The 24,329-nt window shown below is 31.5% G+C and overlaps 1 protein-coding gene across 1 annotated transcript in view; it reads right to left on the reverse strand.

Annotated features, from left to right (window-relative positions):
• LOC139526158 (glucose dehydrogenase [FAD, quinone]-like) overlaps positions 1-24,329 on the reverse strand; it is a 35,825-nt gene that overhangs the window by 11,110 nt on the left and 386 nt on the right. The window contains exons 2-8 of the mRNA XM_071321291.1: positions 8,891-9,033; positions 7,274-7,479; positions 5,621-5,810; positions 4,866-4,994; positions 4,078-4,199; positions 2,836-3,003; positions 150-300 (exon numbers count right to left, since the gene is read on the reverse strand). Of these exons, the coding sequence (XP_071177392.1) occupies positions 150-300; positions 2,836-3,003; positions 4,078-4,199; positions 4,866-4,994; positions 5,621-5,810; positions 7,274-7,479; positions 8,891-9,033 (1,109 nt within the window). The remainder of the gene's footprint in view (positions 1-149; positions 301-2,835; positions 3,004-4,077; positions 4,200-4,865; positions 4,995-5,620; positions 5,811-7,273; positions 7,480-8,890; positions 9,034-24,329) is intronic.

A 24,329-nucleotide genomic window follows, 5' to 3' on the forward strand; every position in this document is an offset into this window, starting at 1 on the left:
GAAAATATACGCATTTAAGAAAACTGAGTTGCCCTGTATGAACTATTTTAATTTTCTCAATGTATAAATAGTCCTTTTTATGAATGATCTCTAAGTGATATGTTCTTTAAAGATATCGTTTTCTTTCAAATACAACTTTATTGAAATACCTTTCTTGTTAAAAACGTAGTTAAGTATTCGCCTAGGTGTTGCAAAATTTTCACTGTTGGTATTCAAGCTCATATTTATGTTATACTGGAGAAAAAACTCAAGATGGTCCTGCATATTTTTTCCAACTGGTAAGATTTTTTTGACTTTAATCTGTAACATGAAAATATAGGTTAATTATATTATAAAAGATTCAACGGCTTACAGTGTCATCATTACGTAAACTTTAAAGGGAAAAGCACACATGACACTTAACCTGAAACTGTAAACATATTAATGAAGTTAAAAAAAAGGATACACGGATAAACGGATACATTTGAGTCAATAAGATAGAAATTAAAATCACACAAACGAGCAAGTTTCTAGCATTTGTATTCCAAACAGGTTTTAACATCCTCAATTGTAAGGTGATATCGCTTTTATTTGCCGTAAATGTAAATGCGATCTACGATTTATTGATCCATGAAATTACACATGTCTTGTTTTGTGCTAACTGTTTATAAAGTCTGTACACTGAATCTGTGAGTGTCTAAATTGATTATTTTATCTTCAGAAATTGATAAATTAATTATTTTTATGGGCTTTGTAATAGCTTCCAGTATCTGGGCACTCAAATCAGAACTTTTATTCGTAACAAATGAAAAGACATTTTGTTTTATCATTAAGAATGTTCGAAAAATTTAAGTTACCAGCATTACTTTTATTTGCATTACATTTGCCTGTATCCTTGGTCTAAGGAAGTCTTGTTACATTTCCTTTCTCATAACTTTTCTATTTCAATTTCAACCACTTTAACACATTAAATAGTTATCAAAAGTACCAGGATTATAATTTAGTACGCCAGACGCGCGTTTCGTCTACATAAGACTCATCAGTGACGCTCATATCAAAATAGTTATAAAGCCAAACAATACAAAGTTGAAGAGCATAGAGGATCTTAAATTCCAAAAAGTTGTTCCAAATACGCCTAAGGTAATCTATTCCTGGGAGAAGAAAATCCTTAGTTTTTCGAAAAAATTCAAAGTTTTGTATCAGGAAATTTATAAAAATTATCACATAATTGATATTCATGTCAACACCGAAGTGCTGACTACTGGGCTGGTGATACCCTCGGGGACGAAACGTCCACCAGCAGTGGCATCGACCCAGTGGTGTAAATAGTTATCAAAAGTACCAGGATTATAATTTAGTACGCCAGACGCGCGTTTCGTCTACATAAGACTCATCAGTGACGCTCATATCAAAATAGTTATAAAGCCAAAAAATACAAAGTTGAAGAGCATAGAGGATCCAAAATTCCAAAAAGTTGTGCCAAATACGCCTAAGGTAATCTATTCCTGGGACAAGAAAATCCTTAGTTTTTCGAAAAATTTAAAGTTTTGTATCAGGAAATTTATAAAAATTATCACATAATTGATATTCATGTCAACACCGAAGTGCTGACAATGGAAATGGTTGTCGTTATTGTATGTATGTATGTATGTTCCGTATCTCCCTCCTTTAGTAGGAGCACCACCATGGGTTATGGTGTAAAAAGGAAGACATTTAACACACTGTATCGATACAGATTTAATGTGAGCATTTGCCTATCCAGTTTCCCAGCCTGGTCGTGACGGGTCTTACTACCAGAAAGTTAACCTTCCCCAAAACAATAAGTACAATGTAATAAAGCATACGAACACATCCACTCACCTGACTCGCTCATCCTCAAAAATATAAAAAATGCATATTATAAAAAAAAATTATATACAAAATAAAGGATAAGGTCAACCCGGATGCCGCACAAATGCCTAGACAACGAACGGGAAACCGGAGAGGACATACTTGGAATCCAAACCGATACCGCTAAATGCCCAGCTGTATTCCTGGTAGAGGAAAGCCGAAAATCCTATGATAAAGGATCTCGGAAAGAAACTACCGATCCATTAGGGGAACAGCTAAAACCCTCAGACATCAAATAGATTGGTCTGATAGTTTCCCACATGGAATCTACTAATGGATCCCATCTGACTACATGTCTCAAATAAACCTGAAAATATCTGCAGAAACCTTTCTCAACAAAAAAATATAATCCAAATCATAAAATATACGATGTAAGGATAATAATATTTATCCATGAAATCAATTTGACAAAGCAATTTCAATGATGTTGAAGGATTGTCTCTGCAAAAATTTTCACGTCCGCTCTCATCGGCATGCTCTTTTGTTATTACGAGACCCGCAATCAGAGTCCTATGAAAATATGGATTTACAAAAATATATATGTCATTTAAAGTTCGAAATCGACCAGAAAGGAACCTGCAAAAGGTCGAGTATAAACAGAACTTGCATTTTATTTGCACGCTGCATGTACAGAGTTTTCCTAATTGTTGACCTCTTCACTACGAATAGGAAGATATATTTGCGTGTCCTGGCGATTCGATATCAATAATAAATATAATAAGAACCATCATTCGATTATTTGTTACAGTTAAAACTATTTATGACTTTTAACAGTCACATACTACTATTGCCTTTATCGTGTTTATTCAATATTTCCAATCGCTCCATCCGTTGGCATACGCATATGATAATACTAAAGGATTTTCTTGGACCTACACAAAATTCATGAAAAATGTTTACCTGATGCGTCCTAATTTTTTTTAAACACTTTTCAACAAAAATAAACCTTAGACTAAATCAACTTACATTCATATGTCGAAGATGCTCGTTTGGTCCAATGCCTGATAAAAGAAGAATCTGAGCTGAACCAATTACCCCTGCCGACAGTATTACTTCTTTTTTGGCAAACACTCTCATGGTTTTTTCATCCTTCACAAATTCTACTCCTACTGCTTTGTTTTTGCGGAATATAATCTGTAATATTTTCATGAAGTTACAGGAAAAATTGGAATCATGCTATCATTCTCTTATTGTCACACTAATATATGCAATATTCAAAATTAAATACAAGTTTACCTTTACTTTTTTAAACCTTGAAAAACCTTCTTTTTGTTTGTTAATTGGCGTATATTTATCATTTTATTAAATGTAATATAAATGTCACAAAAGGCAATGACAGTTTACTGGTGTACAAAATCTAAAACGTTCATCAAAAACTTCATTAACAAAATCTTTAAAAAAATCTGTTTTATTTTTTCCAACTATGAACGTAAAACAATTTAAATGCGAAGGACATATGATTTGAATTACCTTTACCTTTTTTTATTGGATTGTCAATACTTTGTCTGACATAAAACCATTATACAACGTTTATTGATTTCGAAAATAATTATATACATGTAGAGAGAGAGAGAGAGATTATATAGATTAGACCGTTGGTTTTTCCCGTTTGAATGGTTTTAAACAAGTAAATTTTTTTTTGCCATTTATAGCATGTATAGGTTGCTGTTTGGTGCGAGCCAATGTGTTGAAGACTGTGCTGTCTCATTGGCACGCATACCACATCTTCTTATATCTATAGAAACTTGCAGGTTAAAAATCAACAATCAATTATTTTAGACTGGTTGGTTAATTGTTAATCCCTTAATTCTCAGGGGCAAATATATCATATATATTCAGGACGACATAATAATTAATGTAATTGGTTGTTCTTCTTTGTAACTATGTATTTGGTTTATGAGAATAAAGATCATTCACAAGACACAGATCAAGGCTAGGGAATAAGGACTGTAACTGATTAAATATAGGTGGCATAAAACAAAGAAAAATGAAGAAAAAAAAAGGCAAGGATATGGAAGTTGCATTTAAAAATGAAAAAAACAATACATGTAGTTGTTTGTAGAAATACAAATGACGCAAACAAAGGAAAAATGTTATGCATGTCATTTTTTTACATTTACTATTTTATGTTAAATGAACAAAAACTAGTTTATGATCACGGTCCTCCAAATTGTTTTTTTTTATCTTTACAAACTATTTAGTAATTACCTTTGTAACATGAGATCTCAGACTAACTTGCAAATTTTGTCTTTCCAAGGCAGGCCTCAAGTAGCAATTTCCGGAGTTACAACGAGTTCCATTTTTTATATTGGATTGAGTGACACAAATACCTGCAATATGAAAAACAGTAGTGTACTCAATAAGAGTGAATAAAATATATCATTCAATATCCTATACATATATGTTACGAAAGTTTATTTGTTATCTGTGATGTGACTCGTTCAACCGTCATACAATCTGAAATTAGGAGGTTACGTTAAATTAGTTATGATGTATTTAAGGTAACCTTGTCTCAATATTACAGCAGATTATTGTTCCTGAATGTGGTAGAGGTTCAAACCAAGCATTTAGACGCATCTAGGAAACTATTTTGTTGTGTTTTTTTCGGTATCTCAAGGTAAATAAAGCAGGATTGTTGAAATGACAAAAAGAATATAACCGCACTTTACTATGCCACAAATATGTCTGTTATGTTAATTTATTATGACGTCAAACTGTTTTTGCATGTACCTTTATTAATAGTCTGACTCTGTGCATTCAATTAGAATATCTAACAATTTTGGCTTTCCATATTCATGTTATTTGTGACTAGCCTCATTTGCATACAGTTGCGCTTATTTACAAAAATGAGATCACCACCATGTCGAAAAAAATAAAAAAATTTAAAGTTTTGTTATTTTTTGTTATTACTGAATGTAGAACAGCAAATGCAAATTCAGTTGCTGAAAATGGAAATATTCCACGTTTTATGCATGCTTTCACATTTTTAAACTTACCTCTTGGGTTTTGATCGCTGCAGTCAATAACAGGAAGATTCATTTCTGCAGCCGCTTTTTGGTGGAAAAAGCTTAGAGGTGTTGCGCTTCCTTGATTCACTACTATGGGTCCAAATTTTCCTCGAGTTTCTATATATCAATAAAGTTGTCTATTGTATATATCCATTATATGATAACAATTTAAAAAAATGACTACAAGAATGTGTATTGCTAACCACATAAAAAATAAAATATTGGTTAAATTTCAAATGTGAAGGACAAACATTAGCTTCAGGCCCTGAAATAACCCTCACACTTAGTATGATAATATACAAAGACGAAACAAATGGGTTAAAATTTATATTAGAAATAAATATTCCTGTAATGATTTCAATACTTTAAATGATTTAAGAATTTAAATGTCGTTTATTCTTTTTTTTTGCGTTTTAAGCTTTTTGTCTTTTTACGATTTTTTTTAAAATTATACCCAACAACACACAAATGTTAAACATAGCTTTGTGTACAACAACCTTTGAATAATAAAACAAATGTATAAAATTCGTGCGTCTGTAGTGAATTTCATGGTTTTCTTTCACCAGGAACATTGTAGCACAAGTTCGCGGTGGAACTTTCAACAAAATTATTTGCCAGGTTTGGCGATCAACTTTGATGCTGGATACTTTCCATTTTTTTCTCTTTTTAGTAGTGTTTAATCTGTTTCTAAAACATATTCTTTTTTTCAATTATTGACAAAATATATTGTTAAAAGTAATAACCGCTATTTCCAAAATCCGTTAATTTTGCGTTTTCCAGCTTCTTGAAATACGGCAAAACTTCATCGTATCCCCAGCCAGTGGCCCCTTCACGTTCCCATTGGTCAAAGTCGAACCGACTCCCTCGAACAAATCCCATAGCATTCATTGCCGATGAACCCCCAATCATCTTTCCTCGTGCCCAATAACTACTCTGTGCAAAAAAAGAAACAAATATGTTAAACTGTTACATTATATGTACTACATGTAGAACCATTTCTAAATAAAGAAAGTTTCGAAATCATATAAGTTTAAGAAAAAAAAATCACGTGTGCATGGTTAAGGAATTTGGGCTTACTAGATACATTTCAGCAATTAAACGAGGAATGATTTATCAAAGGGGATACATAAGTACACGTTGCTTTAGTAACACTCCAGAGTATCTTATTTCTATAGATTGTAAAACCTGCCATTGGAATATTGTGATATTCTAAGATGTGAAATGTTTTTTTAAGTCAATGGTGACTCCCTAAGATTAAACTGCAGTTATTTAATTAAATACGAGGAAGGTATATGCAAAATAGATGGGCATGAGCATGGTAGTCTTGTAAGATTTTAATTTTTAATTTAAGTTTCTTTCATATATTTCGTAGTTTAGTATGGCATCCATTATCACCTAACTAGTACATATTTGTGTTAAGGGGTCAGCTGAAGCACGCCTTTGAGTGCGGGATTTTCTTGTTGTATTGAAGTTCTATGAGTGCCCTTCTGCTCTTTTCTATCCATTGGTCGAGTTGTTGTCTCTTTGACACATGCCCCGTGTCTTTCCTCAATTTAATGGTGCTATATCTAATGAACATTTATCTGTACTTTCAGTGGAATAAAACTTACTATAGAGTCCTTCTTTCTTGGCTTACAGGCACGTGCATAACTATATGATAATTATATATAATAAAGAGTGGGTATCAGTTTTAAATACATATCTATGATTATTTCATATATGTTGAATAAATCTCCAACAGTTTAGATTCAAGCAGACGAACAAAACTGGATTTAGGATTTTTTTGTACTTTTGTTTTCATAGCTTCATAGCTTTACTGTTCGTCAAATCTTAAAATCATTAGACGTACTTAAGTTTTCCTACCTTGAGTTTGAATGACATTAACCAATATTGGAGCATTATTTTTTGAAAATGATGGTTCTTTTATATTGGTTTCATCCTTTATTTATTTCAATTCATTCGCCGGAAATGATGTAGTTGTAGAGAAGGCACGAGTTCTTTGTTGTAGTTTTTTTTACAATCCTTCCTACGCACGACCTTATAAAGATAGAAGCTACTGTTAAAAACATGCATAGGGCTCTAATTGAACATTACAGGTATTCTTTAGTTAGATTTATTATCTTAGATGAATCACTATCGATCGTATTTTTAAAACGATACCATTTTTTCTATTTAAATCTCCAACATAAACCAAAACATTTCTTACGGTAAAAATCACTTTTGATTCACTGGCGCATTTTATTTGTTTTTTTTTACGAAATAAGTCACAAATGATAACGAAAATTACATATCTATGGAAATCAAGTCAGTCTCGACTTAACAGAAGTATGCAAATCAGCCACAAGAAAACGTATGCAGTACATAGGAACATAAAACCATTAACTTCACATTGCTACCTCATTTTTCATTGCCCGATGTGAAAACTTTTGAGGCACTGTCCAATATCCCCAATCCGTTGCAGTGCCTTTAAGGAAAAACCACATTAAAGGTATTTGTGTTCTTTCATCATCAAGATCTGTTCCTCCCGCTTCTAATAGTAATACATTAGCACCATCTTCAGATAAACGTGTAGCAACAATACTGCCTGCTGACCCTGCTCCAACTTCAATAGAAAATTAGTTTTAAACAAAAGGTTTGATAACGTGCTCGTAATTGTGTTTTCCTATCTGGGACTATTGAAAACATCAGGTTTCCCTTTGGTTATATCATCATCAAAGTGAGAAATATCAAATTCCCTTTGGCTATATTTTTATAAATATTTGAGTATCTCAGATTTTATCAAACTACGATCTTAACAATACTACGGAGTGAACATTGTGTTTTTTCATTCGTTATTATCTGTGACTAGTAAACAACATCAAATCCCTTTTGGTTATATTGTTATCAATGTTTCATACCTCAGTCTTTATAAAAACTACGGCATGAGCAAAACTATTAGGTGTACATATAGAAATATTCTTAAACCACTACAGTGGAAATGGTTTTACTTGGTATAAAATATTCAAGCATTAATAAGGATTAATATTGAAGAAGTTAAATTTGATCGATATGGCAATAGATAATGAAAAGTCGATTGATGAACATCTTGGCTTCAACGTAAGACTGTAATGTTTATCAAACATAGTTGATCTTCGATGTTTCAGCTTATTATCTGGCACTTTTTTTATAATGAGAGAAAGATTGGTTGAAGTTTTTTGGTGTTTTTTTTTAAACAACTTTGCAACAACACTGCAAGTTATATATAATTGATACAAGTCACTAAGTTGGTCTTCTCAGAAGGACTTAAACCAATTGATTTAACATTGACAGGACAGAAATATAAATGTTGGATTCCGAATCACACAACACATACAATATAAGTTGCAACCAAAAATATGCAATGAAAGACAACAAGAATAAGACTGCGAGTGAAGCAGGTATTGCTGACCATTCTGCAGGAGAACCCGAGTGTATGGTCGATGTTGTGGTTCGTGTAATGGGCTCTTGTTTATCGAGATATATTGTTTTCTTTTTTCTCCGTTTTCTACTTTGTTGTTTTTAACTTATGGTTTTGAATTGTCATGATATCTTCTCCCTCTATATTTATAAAAAAAAAGTTGGTAAAAACAATGGAATTTACCTTTCTTAGTTACTACCTCACTTTTAATACATTCATTCGTATTTGATAATAAATAACATTCAATTCAAAGTCTTACCATGTCACTGGCAGTAAAGCTGTGTTTCGTCCATTGTATTCTATACAATTTTGACGTTAGTTTTCAAGTTTGATTTGTTCCCCATTTGTCATTTTGGGTCTCTTCATAGCTGTCTATGCCTTCAGTTGTAAAAGTCTTTGTCATTTTGTTTCTGATCAAGTGTTGTGTCATTGGCAATCATATCACATTTTGATAATTTAATATTATGTTTTAGAATTATTCTCGAATGGAATAGCCTTTTTATAATAAAACTTGATAATAATAAGAGAAGCTGTCATACAAAACGAATATAAAGGAAATCTCTAATGACAAACTTACCCACGATGTAGTCATATATGTTACTGATTGGAGTTTCGAATATTCCTGGTGGGTCCACAGGTCTGGGATGAAGAACTAAACTCAGAAAGTTTGTCAATGACGCAATCGAGGAAATCTTTAACAAAGCTTCTCCTAGAAACATTCTATAAAAGTTTAAAAAGTCAATATTATTTTAAGTGATACAACTGCGTTTCTGATTTGCAATCGATATGTGTATGAACAATGCTTCATTTTATCATTCGACATTGCTCGTCCATTTAAACCTATTTTCATCTTTAGGCAAATATCCTTAGGGTTCGCTATCACAAATTTGGGTTGTTGCTCAAGACTCGAACCGGCAGTCACTTTAAGCAACCAATCAAGATAGCAACCGCTTTTTTTTTTTACAGCAGCCAATTTTTATGACATATCGAAAACCAATTCTAAAAATTTAATCATACTAAAAATCTTAAAAACTTATTGTATATATTAAAAAGTAAAATCATAAAAAACTGAAGTCCAAGGAAATTTCAAAACGGAAAGTCCCTAATCCAATTGCAAAATCAAATGATAAAACACATCAAACGAATGGACATTAACTGTCATATTCCTGACTTGGTACCAGCATTTTCAAATTTAGAAATGGTGGATTGAAACTTGTTTTAAAGCGCAAAACCTCTCTCTCACTTGTATGGCAGTCGCGTCAAATTCCGTTTTTTTTTTTACAACAATGCGTGGACAAAACAGACTTATCGGTAAAATAGTCAAAATATGGTTACACACAGTCATCACTGTGTTACAATCTCAAAACAAACACACATTTACAAAAAAAACCAGAAAGCATCTATCAAATTATAAAAACACATTCATTATTTCGAGTGTAGAAGGGTTCTTTTGACAGAGGAATTCGAAATATTCGCGTTTTGTCGCGATTCTCATAGAACGACAATCATTTTTGTTATTTACAGATTATCAGTTAAAATAGGGTGCCAGCTAGAGTCTGATGATTTTGGCTGTATTAAAATATATATTAAATAACGGGAAAAACTGTCAATTATTCAGGCAGTTAGTAAAGAAAGAATAATGATTTTCAGGAGTTCATAAGAATAGCAGTCTCAATCAATAAAATGTTAGAATAGAGCAGCTTTGCAGTTAATATACATCTGATATATGAAAACTTGACACGTTTGGTAACCACTTATTTATAACTTACCCGTAACCCAGAAATTTACATTTATCCCATAACGATCAACCAAAAAACAAAAAACAAAAGTGTCCTAAAATATTTTTCAACATAGCCAAATGTTTTATAGTAAGTCTAATGATATAATTTAGTGGGATTTAATAGATATTTTCGGATAAGTTGTAGTAGGTAGTTGTAATAAAATACATAAATATTAACATAATCCATATTTGTAAAGGGAGAATTCATTAAAATATTTTGTAATTAGTGTACAGGGTGACTTCCAAACCTATTACTCTTTTTACAATTCACAAATACATATATAAAAATATCGAATGCACAGCTTTTAATGAGTATTATTAAACTAGTTTATCATTCAATAGTTATTATAGAAAGAAAATGCATTGTTCATATTTCAACAATAAAATGCACATCAAAGATTACATCAACCAATATATAATTAGTTTCTATAGATACATTTGTAAATGAAACCGAAATGTAATATTTCGGTCAGTAATCTTGCAATTTTGAAGTTCGAAACCTATGTTATTTTTGTATCAATGAACGGAAAGAAATAGACGTTCCTCCGAAAAAAAAGTTTCATGCGTATATACAGGTATGAAGAGTCTGTTTATCGGCTTATCTATTGGTGTGTATTATAAACCAAAATTATTTTTTTATCTTTGGAGGGCATTTGCTTACATTATATAACACCTTTATTATGCAGTCGTATGGACATGATATTTACTTTACCATTGTGTATTAACCTCCAATCTTCTATTTTTTTGTTCTGTACGATATGTTATAATAAAACATGTTTAACAAAAACAAAAACAAAAACATTTAGACAATAATATTTCTGTTTTTTTATAATTTCAGAATATTCCCTAATTTGTATTAGTCTAAATATATAACTTTACTTTTTATGTCGTTACTCTTACCGAAAATATTGCAGGGAAGGGGATAGTAGCTATTCCAAGTATTCTAAATTATTGTTTCTGGCATTCTTTGCAACTGCTCACATATAACTTTTGAATACTAGGCGTATAAAATTTGCATAAATACATCGTTTGTGAACTTTAACACCTCTTTGTATATTTCCATACTAATACAATTTAATCAGATGATAATCCTGTTATCGAAACGCGATACTGTATTTTAAGAGCATTAATGACTCTCTGTTTCATTTTCATTTTTTTTAACAGATTGTTTTAGTTCAGTTGACAAATACGCCTCATTTTGATGCAAAATAACAAACAAATTAGTTACAATAGTTTCTTTTTAAAAAGGTTATGTTGTATAAGCAGTATTTAAATTTGGTTTGTTATAGTGTCAGTGTAGATTTACTGTATTTGAAACTGACCTTATTCCTTTAATATTAGAAATTACTGGACGCAGTTCAGTTTTATTCTATAGATTTAAGCGTAGGTTGGGTTCACTTGTGTTATATTTGTTAATTCTTCTTTTTCAGATTATAAATGTATGTACAACACATTCTCTTATTCACAAGTGAAATCTATTATCAATTCCATATTGTTTTCTTTTATTTATTTATATATAAGTTTAGCTTAATATAATAAAGTACCAAGTATATTAAAAGAAAATTTAACTCCACTCCCCTTGTCCATTTTAATTTCAAAAACGGATTTAGGAACGTGACATAAATTTAAGATGGTTCCTGTTTTATCTTTGTTTTATAGTTAACAGATACACTGGTGACACATTTTACATCTCGACAATTACTTTTTACATTTTAGTATTAGTTCGAAGAAAAGATAACAATTACTTTTCATATTTGAATATTAATTAAAAAAAAAGACGACAATTACTTTTCATATTTGAGTAAATGAGTTTAAAGAAAAGACGACAATTACATTTCATATTTGAGTAAATGAGTTCAAAGAAAAGACGACAATTACATTTCATATTTGAGTAAATGAGTTCAAAGAAAAGACGACAATTACATTTCATATTTGAGTAAATGAGTTCAAAGAAAAGACGACAATTACATTTCATATTTGTGTATGAATTCAAAGAAAAGACGACAATTACATTTCATATTTGTGTATGAATTCAAAGAAAAGACGACAATTACATTTCATATTTGTGTATGAATTCAAAGAAAAGACGACAATTACTTTTCATAATTTTTTTTTTAACTACATAATAATTTTATTCATCAAATATTGCTTGTTACATAAACCATCAAGATTCCAAGCTTCTCTTGACGTACCCTGTTACAATCCACTGACTACCCAGGGAATAATGCAGCTGATTAAATTAATTGACATACATTTTGTTTACAAAACTCTATATTAAAAAATTATTCATTGATTATGTTTCTTTTAATTGAAAGCAACATTGGACTTAATGTCTTATGTCCATTAATATTGGTATCTACTCTCTTGGAGTATTCATTAATAAAAATTCTGAATACGTCTATGTTTTTTGTTTTCTGCTCAGATACATAGTACGACTTATATATTGAAAAACTAATAATTGTAACCAAAAAATTTATTGGGAAATACTTGCTGTCTGCAATTTTGTATCCAAATATCATGTGTTGTAATTTTATTGAAAAATCTAAATTACTCTTTTCTAAGAGATCGTTTATTTGTTGCCAAAATCTTGTTAAATAAGAGCAATTGAAAAAATAATGAGCATAGTCTTCTTCTATGTTACAAAAATTACACAAACTGTTATTAGTTATTTTCCATTGTAATAAATGCTTTTTGGTTGGTACAATTACCTGTAGTAGTTTCCATCTGTATATTTTAAATTTATTTTCAGTTAAGTATTCTTACTGACGTTTCTTTTTTACTATTCACTAGAGAGTCATATAACATTTTATTTTAAAAAAAAATGTAGTCTCAAAATAACGATCTTTCCATGTGATCTTATTTCTCTGGATATTTACTTTACTTTGGACAGAATTTTCTTGTTTAACTATGTCAATCCAATTTTGTGGAATGGATTGTTTCAATTTATGAAATTCAGCAATCCAGTTTACTTTACACTTTAATTTGTTCAAAATATAATTTTCTGATAGTGACATAGTGTCATCTAGAATGTCATTCAAGTATATTATATCACTTTTAATCCAGTTTTCAAAGATAATTGGTTTCTTATGAAATGCAATAAATTTATTCCCCCAAATTGTTTGTTTTCTTATATTAGCATATGTCACTGCTTGTTTTGTTTGCCCACCCCCAGTCAAAATCCAGGACTTTATTACTTCTCTATAAAATTCTGGAACATATTTAAAATATTCTATCATTTAAATTCATATTAAATATAACTAAAATATTATTAGACACTTTTAAATATTTAAAAGCTTCCAGTTGGCAAATTTACCATTAAGTAGTCTATATACCCATGATGCTTTAAGCGATATAAAGTAACTTTAAAATCGACCATTTGTAGTCCTCCTTTTTCGTAAGGAAGTGTTATCAGGTTTCGTTTTACTTTGTCTGGTTTCCCATCCCAAATATATTTAAAGCTTCTTGTTTCTATTTCTTTAATATAATTTTCAGGAGTTAAGCAGACACTTCCCAAAAACGTAAATAACGGCAAAATTAATGCTTTAATAATAAGTATTCTCGCTAAAATTGATAGATTCCTTTTTTCCCATGTCTTGACCAATTTCATCATTTTCTCTATTTTACAATTCCAATTTAATTTTTTGCATTCATCTTTATCATGTCCAAAAAACACCCCTAATGCTTTAATGGGTTTATCTCCCCAATTAATTCCCGCAATTTTATCTTTACATGATTTTAATTTCCCGATCCACAATCCTTCTGTTTTATTTCTATTTACCAAAAGTCCTGAAAATGAGCCAACAATTTCGATTATATTCATTGCAGATATTACATCGTTTTTATCTTTACAAAATGATGTTGTATCATCTGCTAGTTGTGAAATTTTAATGCTGTGACTTTTCCCATCTAACTTAATAGTGATTCCTTTTACTTCGTTGCTGTTCCTCAACTTAAGAGCCATAATTTCAACAGCCAAAACAAACAATAACACTAAAGAATCAAATGCTTTTGTGAAATCCACAAAAACAATTGCTCCCTCTATTTTGTATGTTTCTGAGTAGTCTATGACATCTTGGATTTGTCTCAGATTAAACCCAATAAATCTATTTTTAACATAACCGGTTTGATCCTCATTTATTATTTTTGGAAGTACCTTTTTTAAACGTTGCGCAAGAACATATGACAAAATTTTAAAATCTATATTAAGAAGTGATATTGGACGATAGTTTTCTAAAAGTAATGGATCCCCCTTTTTAAATATCAAAGTTAATATACTAGTACGTTGTGAATATGAAAGACTGTTTCTATCGTATCCTGTATTTAAGACATTTACTAGTAGTGATTTAAGTTTATTCCAAAAAAATCTATAAAATTCTACCGTAAGTCCATCAAGACATGGAGATTTATTTAATTTCATTTTAAAGATACCATATGTGCATTCCTCCACTGTAATTTTCCCATCGCTTTCGATCTTTTATATCTGGGCGTCACTGGTGAGTCTTGTGTGGACGAGGCGCGTTTTTGGCGTATTAAATTTTAAACCTTTTTGTTATTCATTAATCATGTGTTTCCTTGTCTAATACGTTTTCCTATTTATTTGTATTGTAGTCCTGTAATATTATGTTGTCATTTCTATGTTATATTTAACATTGCCATTTAAGTGCGAGGTTTGGCATGCCACAAAACCAGGTTCAACCCACCATTTTTTCCTTTAAAAATGTCCTGTACCAAGTCAGGAATATGGCCATTGTTATATTATAGTTCGTTTCTGTGTGTGTTACAGTTTAACGTTGCGTCGTTTGTTTTCTCTTATTTTTGAGTGTAAATTGACATTGCGATAAGACGTGTCACGGTACTTGTCTATCCCAAATTCATGTATTTGGTTTTGATGTTATATTTGTTATTTTCGTGGGATTTTGTCTGATGCTTGGTCCGTTTCTGTGTGTGTTAGTTACATTGTAGTGTTGTGTCGTTGTTCTCCTCTTATATTTATGCGTTTCCGTCAGTTTTAGTTTGTTACCCCGATTTTGTTTTTTGTCCATGGATTTATGAGTTTGAACAGCGGTATACTACTGTTGCCTTTATTTATCACCACCGGACCGGAATCTCTGCTGTAGACAATCTGTCCCCGAGGATTCTACCAGTCCGGTAGCCTAACAGCATGAAAACTAGTAGAACAAAAAATATTATACTGGATGATACGACGCCCAGGATAAAAAGGTGTCAATCGGCTGTTGTCAAGGACACAACAACACCGATTTTATCAGGTGTCCCCAGGATCATCTTAAATGATGTTATGAAAATGACACATGTGCAGTCTTCTGAATCCTCATTGTACTATAAAAATTCAGACAAGTTTGAATATATTCGGCCGTGTACTGTTCAACTTTCAGATATTTTAGATTTCAATGACAACCATCAATATTGCTCTATTTCCAAATGTAACCGTAAAAATTGTAAAACCTGTGATATGCTAATAACTGATACCCACTTTCAAAGTAATTTAACCACCAAAAATTACAATACACATAGTCATGAGGATTTGAATTGCACTGCTTCCAATATTGTATATGGTATTGAATGTACTCTTTGTGGATTGATCTACGTCGGGGAAACTCGACAAAGACTCAATTTTAGAATGAATGATCATCGGTCTAATGTAAATGATCCTAATAACAACAAATTTCTCTATAAACATTTCAATCAGCCTGACCATTCTATTGTTTCAATGAAAGTCCGGATTATAGAGAAAATATATCATCCAACAAATGACCCCATATTGAGTACACCATATCGTTTACAAAGAGAAGACTTTTGGATAAGAGAGTTGGGAACAGCCATTCCCTATGGATGCAATGACAAAATTGATGGTGTAGGTATGTTGTCTAGTCCCAGGTGTAGTACCGTCAATACATTACAATTATTTAATACTTCTGCTCGACGAAATAGAATTCATGGTCACAGAAAATATATACCACCTGCTGTACACACCGTGACAATTGATAGTCTATTAACGTCTGTTCAAAAACCTTTAGGAATTCATCACATTAGAACTAAATTATACTCCATTCCATTGTCAAAACTTTCTTTACTATTTCAAGATGCCAAAAATACTTCCGTTACTGATTCTCGTTCTGTTTTGTATAGATTAGTTTCAATTATCATGGACATTGCTAACCATAGACTATTCAAACCCGTATCCACTACATCCAACAGTGAGGAAAAACGTTGTTTTTTTTAAGGTAGAATTCGCCAATAAAGGTTTAGATGCTGTAAATATTAGCAATATTTTCCATCAAAAATCTGTACAAAAAACTATACCTGATTACTTCAAAAATAGAGCTACACCTGTTATTTCTTATACTTACACCAAGTCTATTGCATCCAAGATTTTCAACCACAAGAGAGTTTTAGAGGCTTTTAACCTCAAAGATACAAAATCCAAGCCTCCGGATTGCTCATGTACATCGTCACAATACAATTACAGTCCAGCTGGTCATATCATTACTGGTGACCTTGGCATTGTTACCAATGAACAACTAAGAGAGTTGTTAGCCAAGGGACCAAAATATAGAATTCCCCAGCCCATCAACTGGAAAAAGAATTTCAAGTTACTGATGGATGCAGTTGAGGACTATGCAAGAAAATGGGTAAAGCGCGAACCAGACGAACCAGAACTGGACACTTTGTCTGAATGGATCAAAGCTATTCGATCATGCATTCAGAGGCGCATACATAAACTACGATGTAATATGAGTACTAGAGTTTCTAACCCTTTCAAGAATCCGGAGGTTGTGGATGCTTTATCCTCTTTGCATGACAAATATGTCGTTGTTCCAGCAGAGAAAGCCTCCAATAATATTGTCTTCATATGTAAAAAAACATTATTTGCAATGTCTCACTACAGAGCTTGGAATTGATAAAATACTGGTAATCCTACATATTCTTTAACATCATTTACCAAGGACGAAATTTTACAAAATCATAAATCTGTCCTTCTTTCTTTTGGTATCAACATCAAAGAAAACGAAGAAAACTTGCCCTCATTACACTGGATACCTAAATTACACAAAACTCCATATAAAGAACGATACATAGCTGGTTCTTCAAAATATTCGACTAAACATCTTTCTAAAGTACTGACTACTATTCTTTCTACAGTTAAAGATGGGCTTCAAAAATATTGTGAGGAGATATATTCTACCAGTGGTGTTAACCAGATGTGGATTCTCAAAAATTCCAAAGATCTACTGCTTAACCTTCGATCACAATCTTTGCAATTTTGCAGCAACATAAAAACTTTTGATTTTTCTACGCTATATACTACTATTCCCCATGCTCAGTTGAAAGATCAACTTCACCATCTCATAAAACAGAGCTTTTTCTATAAAAATGGGAATCGTAGATACAAATTTCTTGTTTTGGGTTACAATAATTCATATTTTGTGAAGAATCACACTGAATCTTCCAGAAAATATACTGAAGAGGATATTATCAAAATGCTGGACTTTTTGATCGACAATATATTTGTTGAGTTTGGAGGATTTATATTTCAACAGACAATCGGTATTCCAATGTGTACTAATTGTGCACCCCTGCTGGCTGATTTGTTTTTGTACTCGTATGAAGCAGAGTTCATTCAAAACCTTCTAAAAGACAAAACGAAAAAGCACCTTTAATTTTACTTTCCGATATATTGATGATGTTCTATCATTGAATAACCCATACTTCAGCCAATACTTACATCTCATATATCCCAGTGAACTTGAAATTAAGGATACTACTGATACTAGAAGGACTGCTTCATAACTTGTTTTTTTCCTCAATATTGACGTAGATGGACGACTTCACACGAAAATCTATGACAAACGGGACGATTTCAACTTCCCAATTATCAATTTCCCATTTCTCAGCAGTAACATACCATCTGCCCCTTCGTATGGTGTTTACATATCACAATTGATACGTTATTCACGTGCTTGTTCACACTATACGGACTTTATATACAGGAGTGTGCTACTTACGCAGAAACTTCTCCAACAAAGTTATGAGGAGGACAGATTAAAATTGACACTCCGTAAATTTTATGGACACCATCACGAATTGGTGGATCCATACGATGTGTGTTTAACCAAACTAGCTAAGGACATTTTTACCACATGGTAGATTGTGGTTTGTCATTATGTCGTCTAATCTTTTAATTACCAAACGTGACTTATTCCCGATTGTGACTGTTTTGCTGAGTGTGAATTTGCATTACTGTAAGACGTGTTACTGTACTTGTCTATCCCAAACTCATGTATTTAGTTTTAAATGTTTAATGTTATATTTGTAATTCTCATCGGATTTTGTCAAATGTGTTGACGTTTTTTCTATTATATTTATGTGTTATGGAAACAAAAATTAATCACCGCCGTCATTTATTAGATTTAATTTTGGTCAACATAATCTGTACGATAATTTAAGTTTGAAGTTGGATTCATAACAAACTGCACATATACATATTATAGTTAATTGCTATTAATAAGTATTGCAATATGCATTGTGTTTAAATGTAATATCAGTATTTAGTTCTATTTTAATCTTTAATCAATCCTAATTCTATCTCACTTTTGAGATATAGTTTTATATATGTGACGTAATTTTTCTGCTGTTTCAGAAATTTCATATGTTCAAAATTTTTAATGCCTTTTCACCATCGTATGTGACGTAATTTTTAATGCCTTTTCACCGTCGTATGTGACGTCCTTTTCATAATTTACTGCGTTGAGGCCTGAACTGAGTCGGGCGTGTCTATTCTGTGTTGGTCATTCCTTATGTATTCGTGTTTGTTTTATGTAATGAGTTAATACTTCAGTTTTATTATGTATATCTGTTATATTCATTTCAAACTCATTTAATTACCAATTATGAGTTTGAACAGCGGTGTACTACTGTTGCCTTTATTTATAAGTTTGTCATTTTCATCAACGGTATTTTCTAATTTTGTATCGCTGATATATTCTTCTGTTAAATCTTTATTTAAACTTTTTTTGTTATACAAGTTTTCATAATAATCTTTTATTTTATTTAAAAGTTTCTCTTGATCCGAAATTATTTCCCCATTATCTCCCATAAGCTTACTTATAGATTTTTTAACTTGTCATTTTTTTTCTAACCCAAGGAAGTAAGAATTATTTTTTTCACCAAACTCTAACCATTTTTCTCTAGATCTCATTTGAGCTCCCTTCGCTTTTTCATCATATATCTTATTTAGCTCTTCTTCAATACCATTGATTTCTTTTTCTATTTCATCGTCATCTATATTTGTCTCGTCTCTTAATTTTATTTTTTCTTCTAATTCTTTTTCCAGAGTATATCTTCGTCCCTTTGTTAACTTTGCTTTATTTTTACAATAATTTGTGGTTACTTCCCTTACAGCAATTTTAAACCCATCCCATAATAATCTACAATCTAATGTTTCCTTTTCGAAATTATATTTATCTATCAAAGTATAAATCAGTTCTTGGTAAGCTTTATCTTGCAATACTGAATTGTTAATTTTCCAATACCCATTGCCCCTTTCTGATACCCCTGGCTTAAATTTTAGAAATAAGCTTTGGTGGTCAGTAGACCGAATAACAGCTGGTTTGATTTTACAAAATTCGACTAGTGGTAAAAAATCTGACCCAATAAAAATCATGTCAATCCTACTAGCTTGTGACTTATCTCTTCTTTTCCATGTGAATTGCTGTTTATTTTCATTCAAGTTTCTCCATATATCTGTTAGTTTGTTAGATTTAATCAAGTTTTTTAAACCATGTACAGGTTGAGTAAATTTACTTGGACGTATAGATTTTCTATCAATTGGTTTTATTGTCTCGTTAAAATCGCCCCCAATTATTGCTATTCCTAGACCGTGTTCCTTTAAATTATCGCTGACTTTTTTAAAGAAAGAATTTCTAGATGTTTTACAGTTAGGTGCATATACATTAATAAATGTAAAAATTGAATTATTCATCTGCACATTGATAAGCACTAATCTTCCGTCCCTATCAATAAATTTATTAATTAGTTCGTAGCTAAATGATTTTTTAATTAAGATAGCTACACCCCTACTAGCCGTAGTACCATGACTACAAAACGCATCATATTCTGTTTTACTATTTATATCCCTTTCGATAATTTCATCAAAATGTGTTTCTTGCAAAAAACTTATGACACTTTTTTGAGCGGTAACCAATTCTATAACTCTATTTCTTTCTTCTCTTGAATTAATTCCGTTTACGTTGAGACTACATAGATTAACTGTATTTGTAAATGTCATAGTTAATAATATATAAATTATGATTATACTTAAGTTTCAACACACTACACACAGTTACAATTTTATAACACTCAGAGATATTTAATACAGTTACATCAATTGGTACACAATTAAAATACATATTCATTATTTTAGTTAATGCATAGTTGTTACACATATCTATACAACCTACATAATAATCACCTTTCACCTGGTGTGACCTTAAACTAATTGTTCCGCTATTAAACCTCGTGAAAGTAATGTGTATTTTAAAACGCATTGTATATAAATTTGGATAGTTTGATAGTGTAGGAATTAACGCATGGTAATTGAATAATTTAGAATTTGATGTCCGTGTTTGAAAGGAAAATACTATCATGTAAATATTAGATATTAAATTGACAGCATGAACTCGACACGATTGAAAGGTGGACAATTTAATGCCGTTCATGTTTTTACGGTTAAGTTTAGAACCAGAAACACAGCATATAGCATGTTTCGAAATATTCTGAATCGTGGAGAATTTCTTCTGATTTACGCTACTTGCATGGTTTTTCAATTTAATACAATGGATATAGTGCGGTGCTTTATTGTATACATGTGTAATTGATATATACTTTGTGCATTTTTTTTCTGATTGAAAAGTTGTGGACAAATATATGTGCATACTGCCTGACTATATACGTATTCTACAGGTAAGTAGTTAATTTGGTCTATCATATTACTTCTATATGTTTTATTGATTTGTAGATAATATCTCAACAGTGATGTAAGGTTCAGAAAGAACAGTTTCTTGTTCTGTTTACCGTTAACTGATAGTGTGAATCGTGTTACTATATATAGCATAGGTAAAAACCTAATTCCTAAGTTTATAATGTAAACATTGAACAGCTAATGTATGATTACATGTATCATGATAGTTAAACAACATCTACACACTACATTTGACATTTTCACAGTTTGGTTACATATTTCACATTTTAGTACAACTTCACATTTGAAAAATACTTCTTCATAGCAACTTTTAACTCTTTTAAAGAGCTTAGAACTTTTACATATTTTTATTATTTTTTTAAATGATATCAAATTAAGATAAAATTTCAGCAAGACAAAAACAATACTGAAACAGATTAAGCAAAAGTTACAATTTATGTTTTGTCTATTTGATTGGTAAACTCTTGAAATGAGCTGTAATTTATTTGTCATTTTTGTCATTTTTTTTTTAGTAAATTTGTATGATAAAACTATCGTACAATCATTGTCATTGTTTTGTGATTCTATACATTTGAATTATCCTTTACTTTTTTTAGTTCCAATATTTCCACTTGTTTTGTCATGTAAAGCTTCTGTAGGTGTTGGAGGTGATCTGTCACTTGCATTTACTGTTCTCCTATGTGGTGTTCTAACAAATCTATCTATTGGGGGTTGTGCTTTGTCTAAATTGTCACTATTTCCATCTTTATTTCTTTTTGTTGCTACTGTCTTGCTAGTAGATGTTTTGCTGTTATTGCTCTTTTTTTCAGAATGTTTTTTAGCAGGTGGTATTGTAGGAACTTCTAATTCAGTGTGATTTACATTTTCATCCTGATCTGTGTTGTCAACAGATGCAATATTGTCATTCTCAGGTTGCTGTCTAGCTTCATCATGATCATGTTCATTAACAGTCTGAAAATGTTTTGGGCAGTCTATCTTTTGTGACCGCCTTCCTTACATATTTTGCACACCCAGTCATTGGGACATTGGAATAACATATGGCCAGGTTTAAGGCATTTGTGACATGTTCTCTCTTCTCTTTAACCAGTGTTGTTATTTTGGAATTCTGGTTGACCAGCATGGAAAACTCTCCCAAAATATCTTCCAATAGGCAGATTTCTTGGGATTGGTTTGTCTAGAGTCTTGCTGATAACAAGCCTATCTCCTGTTTCACAAGCTGTCATCTTACCATCTATTCTTAGATACTCTCGAAATAAACCTTGTATTTCACAGCCTTGAAGGGTTAGGGCTCGGTGTATTTGCCAATCATCCGCAGAAAGGGGGATGTTTTTCACCTTTATGCGTATTGTGTCATTTTGTAGCGTTGACGGATTGTGAGGGTTTTGTGAGTGAAGGGGTACTTGCCTGCCACGTAAGTTTAACCCCTGTACCAACAAAGACAGTCTGTCACCCTCATTGTCCATATAGATTCGCCATATCTCTCTGATTCTCTGTATTCCTTTTATACACTGTTTAGGGACTTTGGCACTAATAGATTTGAAGATTTCAACATTAGTTAGCCATTGCGCCCGAGGAGGTTTTTCCGAGCCATGCACATCTTGATCTTTTAGAAAAATTGGCTTAAAAAGATCACTAGGGTCACTTGATTTCTTTGGTTTACTATATTGACTGCTTTTTTCAATGTTAGTTTGTTCAGATAGTGTGTTAACTTGACTGAAATGTGTATATGACATTACTTCGGCGTAGGTCGTCATTTTTTCTGTGTTTACAATTTGATGAGCTGTCGCTTCTTTGTTATCTATAAACGATTCTATACCTTGTAGACCTTCCAAAAGCCGCAGAAAGCGATCATGGGTCATTTTCTTACACAATGCTTCCACTTCTGCGTTCATTTTAAGTTTCGAAACAACGATTTTTATCACTTTTTGACGGAGTATTGTGCGATACGTCTTGACATATCAGGGGACAGCAGTCTACTCTACTTCATATTTGAGTATTAGTTCAAAGAAATGATTACTATAAAGAACATGAAGAATAACAATATTTCATCAATATAACTGATACTTAATAAAACATGTAGACAGATTTACTTCATCAAATTGAAACTTCCAGGATAAAAGTATTTCGTATGGTACATCATCGGCATAAAAGAAGGTCAATCCCAGTTAGTTGTTTACACACATCCCGGACATTTCAAAGTTTATATTTGATATGACGAAAGATTCGTTTATAATGGTATTTGATGTCACACAAGTGAAAGGTTTAGCTAGCTTGAAAACCAGGCTATCCACCATTTTCCACATAAAAAATTGCCTGTACAAAGTCAGGAATATGGCAGTTGTTATCCATTTGTTTGATTTGTTTGAACGTTTGATTTTACCACTTGATAAGGGACTATCCTTTTTGAATTTTCCTCGGAGTTCAGTATTTTTGTGACCTTAATTTTTATGCATGTTAACATGATTGTATGATATTTTGAATAATACATAATGATCTTGCAGTAAAAATCATAGGTACTGACATTAAATAGCAACTTTTTTTACGTTTTATAGTGTTCTTTATTTGTCTTTGTAAATTGTTAATCTTAACTGCTAAGTCCATTTTTGTAATATCCTTTTAACGTGGCTCGGTACGTAAACATCCTGCCATTTTATTTTTTTTGTAGTCTTGACTTAAAATTTTGCTTAAGAGCAGTGTCTATATGACATTTTGTTGTTCTTTTACATTATATTTGTTTTTATAGTGATTGAGATTATATCACAATGTTGACTGCTGTTTCCATTTTTTTTTTTACCTTTTTCTGATTATGTCTGTGTGTTTTGTTCAAATATCGTTGTCAATATAATAGAATGTTTTGCGACGGTTTCATCCATAATTATCTACATAACAAAATGCAAGTGCCAAGTTAAAGATATGACAGTGGTTATCCATTCGGTTGATGCGTCTGAGTTTTGATTTTGCCTTCTGATAAAACTCCGAATAAATTCAAAACGGAATGTCCTTAATCAAATCGCAAAAGCTCAAATACATCAAACGAATGGATAACAAATGTCATATTTCTGACTTAGTACATGCATTTTCTTATGTAGAAAATGGTGGTTTGAACCTGGTTTTACAGCTAGCTAAACCTCTCAATTGTATGACAGTTGCATCAAATGCCATTATATTGACAACGATGCGTGAACAAATGAAACAGACATAAAAGGTAAAAATGTCAACATTACAGCGGTCAATATC

This window comes from Mytilus edulis, chromosome 6 (assembly GCF_963676685.1).
Source record: "Mytilus edulis chromosome 6, xbMytEdul2.2, whole genome shotgun sequence".
Lineage (NCBI taxonomy): Eukaryota > Metazoa > Mollusca > Bivalvia > Mytilida > Mytilidae > Mytilus > Mytilus edulis.